General features: G+C 42.3%; 1 protein-coding gene across 1 annotated transcript in view; it reads left to right on the forward strand.

Moving 5' to 3' along the window:
* Nucleotides 1-5,608, forward strand: part of cacna2d3a (calcium channel, voltage-dependent, alpha 2/delta subunit 3a) — a gene marked incomplete at its 3' end in the record, with an annotated part of 113,716 nt that extends 108,108 nt beyond the window's left edge. Inside the window, exons 35-37 of the mRNA XM_083974739.1 lie at nucleotides 3,547-3,680; nucleotides 5,282-5,370; nucleotides 5,516-5,608. Coding sequence (XP_083830865.1) covers nucleotides 3,547-3,680; nucleotides 5,282-5,370; nucleotides 5,516-5,608 — 316 coding nt within the window. The remainder of the gene's footprint in view (nucleotides 1-3,546; nucleotides 3,681-5,281; nucleotides 5,371-5,515) is intronic.
* Nucleotides 5,609-6,000: the final 392 nt, after the last annotated feature.

Below are 6,000 nucleotides of genomic sequence, written 5' to 3' on the forward strand. Positions count from 1 at the left end.
CTGCCCTGGGTGCCAGGAGTAAAATGAGGTTTGGGGATGCAGTCAGACCCCAAACACACATACTGTACAGACACACACACACATTTAAACAGGCTCAGCACCCTCTCAGACACGCACATCCACACGCATACACACACACGACATAAGCGTGCTTAAGCGAAGAATGGCCTCATCTCCAACGATGACACCAGAACTGGGATTAGCGGGCAGGGCTGAGAGCTCCAAGCAACATGTCGCCTTCAAATAAATCTTTTTTAAAGCACAATGAATTTGACAAAGTAAAATGGAGTTTTTATTTCGGTTATATGGAATTTTATAGCTCATATTAGTAATAGAGGATATTGGTGATAAACATCTGTTTCACGTTACAGGCTGACTGAGGCCTTTCTCTCATATTTTCATTGGGACACGTGTGTGTACTTTATGCTCTAGGAAATATACCCTAAGCTCTTGCCTGTTAAACCTCTCTTTACTGTACTGTTTGACTGTGTGTGTGTTCATGTGTGCCTGTGTGTGATGTGGTTATTAGTATTTGTCTGTAACTTCCTGATGGGTGAAATGGAGTGATACAGCACGAGACACGTAAGACACATACACATACTTGTGAATGATATAATGGTTTAAGTGGCCCTATAGGATGACTTAACCTCCATTAATGCATTGCCAGCTTCTCTGGACTGAAACTTGAGATTAAGAAAAAGAGTGTGTCATGTCTCTAACCAGAGAAGTTCTTCAAGGGGACTATTAGCAACAATACTCATGGCCATATATTCTCGTGCTCCACAGGCTCCTTTTTGTTTCTCTCGACCGTCTAAGACGAGACATGTCCAGAAAAGAGAGAGGTTCAAAGTTACAGTCAGCTATGGCTTCAACTCCACAGTCCCACATGTAGATGTGGTTTCATCTGAGATTCTTGAAATACATCCCTCCCCTTTTTTTATATTAATTTACCTCTAATAACCGTGGTATTGCTGAGATAATTGTGTAGATTATGAAGCTGTGACTCCTGACATGTTACAAGACAAGTTTCCTATCTATCACACAGCTCTTAAAACTGATTGTAATGCTACAGTTGCAGACAAGAAGTGCTTTTTAAACTAATCCATATTTTACTGCAAAAAAAAAGAGAACTGGTACAATCTTAATGGAACCAGTATTTGTGTATTTAAAAAGTAAAAACTGTTTAATTTGATATTTTAATTCTCCAGTGAAGTGGGTTTTGATTTATTTTTTAGGGTAAATCGGGTTCCAACTTATTTTTAAATTGAGACCTTTGTAAATAGTTCTCTTTTGACATTTTCTAGTGACATATATCATATAATTTCTCTCATGTCAGCTTCATTTGTAACCACAACTGTAAATAAAAATCTGAAATCGCTTTTATCTACCAAAATTATCTATTGCCCCAGAATACATAAATTAACTGCTCGGATTACAGCGCCCGTTTTTCTAAGAGAAATAATAAGAGAAATGGAAATAAAATGACAGCATTGCACTGAAAACTTGCCAGTCTGTTTGTTGAGATTTTATTGGAGCAATTTCAACTTGCTGAATTAGTAATTGTTAAATTACACACAGTAATTACTGGTCACATTTCCCTACTGTGATGACAGATATTTCTGAAGACCGTACAGTGAATGCAGTTATGGTTATGGTTAAGTTATGCAATGATTAAATCATTGGAAAAATGTGAACCTTCACTACAGGACACACACGCAAAAGAAAGTTTTGCATTTGGCCAAAACTGAGAACAGAACAAGTTCACCATGAAATCTACAAAAAAGACATTGCCACTGTTCAGCATTAAAAAGCAAGACACGCAGACCAGAGCATGTACTGTGAATTAGTATCAACTTGTCACAGCTCTAACCCCGAAAATTAGTTTCAGCAAAGATGACACAAAGATGACAGATTAAAGATTTTCCTTCGTGATCGAAATGTGTTGATAAGCAGAACTACCCTTTATCAGATCCAGCCACAGATTGTGTGATATGTTTTGTCAGTGGAAACACTGTCACCACACCATTGTGTTTGACTTCATCTTTTTCCCCTGTACATCTTTCTAAACCTTGATCCCTCTCTCTTTTACTGACTTATCTCTCTTGCTGTCAGTCTCTGTGTCACTCAAAGGGTCGATCTGTCTCTCTGTCATTCCCTATCATCTCTCAGAGAGACATATTGGATGTCTTTGTTGTCCATTCCTCTTCTGGCCAATATCACAGCACAAAGAGACCATGTCAAGAACACATCTATCTGTTTATCCTGCCTGTATGTTTGTGCAAGAGTGTACAGTATGCAGTGATGTCTGTCTCTGAAAATCTGTGCATAGTGTTTGAATCTGTGTGTGTATGTGTGAGTGCATTCATATGCGGTGTAGTGCTCCCTTTCCCAGCAGCGAGTATGTTCAAGGCCAGCAGCTGTGCTGTCAGGATGTGTTTAAGTCTTTTCTCCAAGAACACTTGCTCTGCTTTCTATCAACGGGCTGAGCTGGGCCGGCCTGGCACTGTGCAGGGGTGAGCACAGATTATTAAACATCAGCAGATCCTAATTCACCCTGATTGGAACTGGCTTGGCCTGCTTGCTGGGTTGGTTTGGTTGGGTTTGGTTGGTCACGCTGGAATAACTTTATTAGAGTGCGGTGGGTTGGTGCTACTCAGGGATTGGAGGCTGTTTGTGGTCAGATGCAATTGGTCATGGTATTGAATTAGAACGGATGGAGATATTCCTGGAGATGTGAGGTTTGTTTTGACCCATCAGGTCTCGCCCTCTTTGTCTTAGTTCCTGTCCTCCCTCACAAGAGTCCAGAAAGTGAACGTGTGTATATTTTTACATCTGTGTGTGTTCACTTAGTCACACGTGCATGTACTCATACGTGTCTGATAAATGCCTCCAGTGAACTTGATAAATCACCCAGCTGTGGCAGAAGAGAGGGAGGGAGAGAAGCAAGAGATAAAGAACGAAAGGGTGACAGAAAGAAGAGATCATTTTTATGACCTCTCTTCTTCATAAAGCTTATCCACGGTCATAAATCACTGGCCAGGAGGGCGAGGCAAGGCCTGATCTTTCAGGCCAGTAGAACACAGCCATGGGAAGCTCAGAGCACAAAAGTGTGGTTCCCATTTGTCTCTCTTTGGAGTGTTTTATATACGGCAACACTTCATTGGTGCTCGCTCTGGATAGGATATAACAAAGACAAAAGAAGGCAACAGCGTTAGGAAGAGGAGGGGATGGAGTGCGTTAGAGAAGTATGTGTGTATACTTTATATGTGTGTCTATTACTGTGAGTCTGTCTGCGTCTCTGTGTGTTTATTGACAGCTGGCGGTGAGACAAGTCATCCTCTTCACATGCGTCGAGTGGAGTCTCCTCAGTGTGTCTCTCCTCTGCCAGGGGAGAATGTGAACACTCATAACACAAATCCTCTGACACACATGGAAATTTACATCATAGCCATGCGCCTTGTCCACTTGCCAATCCAGCTCTCAACCTCCCATGCTCCCTCTCTCTCCATCCTTCCTCATCTCTTTATTTCTGGGTTTGATTGGCAGGTCCTTTGTGATCCAGCAGATTCCCAGCAGTAATCTCTTCATGGTGGTGGTGGACAACAAGTGCGACTGCAGCATGTTCGAGCCAATTACCATGGACCCCATCGAAATCATGTATATCCTTCACTGGCCAAAGAGTGGACAGCTGGGTGTGTGTATATGTGTGGAAGGGGGTATTCTTAATGTATAGAGGAAATAGCATGAGAAAGTGACATTGAGTGAGTCTTGAGAACAAGGAATTCTGTCAAGGCTGCTGATATAGTTACAAGATTCGCTGACTTGTAACAACAACAATTAGCAATAATTACAAGCTCAAATTTCAGGGAGATGTGTGACTTTCCAATAAACATTCAGAGTGGCTTATACGCTCTAGACATACTGGGAAACATTGAGAGTGAAAGGAGAAACTAACGAACGAATTAGCAGATGGATAGATGGATGGTTCTTGAAGGAAATCTTACATGACAACCTGTTTCACACTCCCCACAAAGGCTCACCCACACTGACAGAAATACAAGCAGCAACCTCCGAGGCTGAATAATGAAGTCACATCGCTGAGGTACTAAAAACTGTACTTTATGAAAAGAGCCACTAGAGGCTGAGTCAATCCCCACAGACCCTCATGTTGAAATGACCAGCTTTATACAGCAGAAATAAATGTTTACAACTTGATTTAAAGAACAGTATTGGTCCCAAGGGCTTTTTTTTTTACTCCTTTTGACAACTGTTCGGGGGTGAATTTATATATAAATCAATTCAGTTCAATTTTATTAAGGCTTAAAGTTCAGTATAATTAAGGGTTTGTCACTTTGAGTTGCAGAGTGTTCGCCTGCCACAAGACGACACGTACCTCCTCTGTCCCCATTTCTGTATTTGCTGGTAGTCTGGTCTTTACTGTACTGTAGGTACTGGCAAGATGCTGACGTTGGAACGGCCCACTCTGAGCTTAATACTGGTCTTTAGAAACTTATGGGTGATGCCATGTTTTTTTGTTTTTTTTCTTTATTGGAGCTGTCTGTTTTCTTCCAGCTCGTGCCTTCTAGTGTCAGAATCATTAAAGCCAATTTGTGTCCATTGACGTAACTCTGATGGGAATAATGGAGATCATCTTAATTTGTGGGGAGGCCTTGGGGAGTTTGTTTGCCCTCTACCCCCTCAGTAAATGGAACGGATGGGAATATTGTGTGGGACAAGATCTGAAGCAGAGGCTTTGAGGCGGCACTCCAGTGCAAGTCTTCTTCAATTGTGTGTGTATGTGTGTGGATGTGCATGTGCATGTGTTTGGACTGTGTTGCTCAACAGCCCACACTGTGATTGGATACTGATCAATAGCAGACACAGCTCAGAGCGGATTCGAACTGAAGGAACTTCAGCTCGTCACCACATACCCAAGCTGGATTCTCCTACGCTGCACATTTCTTGAAAATTCAGTGCAGTACAGTCACGCTGTGTATACATGTCCACCGCTGTTTATTTTGTTGTGGAGTGCTTACTGTAGCATAAAGCATGCGATTCTGTTGCTACGCGACAAAAGAAAACTAATCAAACATTGCTCAAAGTTGGCTCTTTTTTTTTAATGCACATTGTGCTTTGCAAAAAATATCCCTGCCTCCAGTAGAGCCTCTTTCCATGGTGCACTCAGAATCATGCATTCCGTTCCATTATAAACAAGAAATACACTCCAGCAGGAAAACACCCTGCAGAGGGTACACATTGTCTGTTATTGCCTTGACTTCAGCTGCACATAATGAATCTCTTAAGTGTGAGAGATTGAAAATGCAAAAGGACAGAAGGCGCCCAGATACCTGTCACCCCTTTCACCCTGAGGTATTTGCACCACGCACACACACACACACACACACACGGCACTCTTCCATGACACACCCTCATGACACACCCTCTTCTGATTCTTTGTGTTTTATCAAAATATTTTCTCTCTGCCAATGTAATGCCTCTGTCTGTCTGTCTCTAGGAGAACTCAATGGAGTGCGGAGGAGCTGTGGGTCTCGCCCCATCTCTTGCGGCGACTCTGCTCTGTGTCCTCTTGGCGCTGTTCCCTAGGTGACCAGAGCTAGCCACGCCTCTCCATCCAGCACTCGACTTGGATCGGCTTGGCTTCGAAAACAAAAGAATTGCAATGATGCCACAGAAAAAAACACTCTTGCTGCCCCTTATAAAAACGTGCCCAATTTCAACTCACCACCTACAAAGCCCCTAGCCCAGAGGTACGTCCCTCCAAGACACTTAATTGAAAGGATTGGTTATGGATAGCTGTCACAGCTGCTAAACAGTGATCATTAAGGTGCTTTAGCAATATCACATGAGCTGCACAGAGAGGTTTTTTTGGGGGTGATACAAACTTTTAAACAAAGTAATAATTCTAATAATGCACTTAGTAGCTTAAGAACTGCACAAGTGGCCCAGTAATACCCACTCACGCTGACACCCACTATGTTC

The sequence above is a fragment of the Trachurus trachurus genome, assembly GCF_905171665.1.
Source record: "Trachurus trachurus genome assembly, chromosome: 7".
NCBI classification, from domain to species: Eukaryota; Metazoa; Chordata; class Actinopteri; order Carangiformes; family Carangidae; genus Trachurus; species Trachurus trachurus.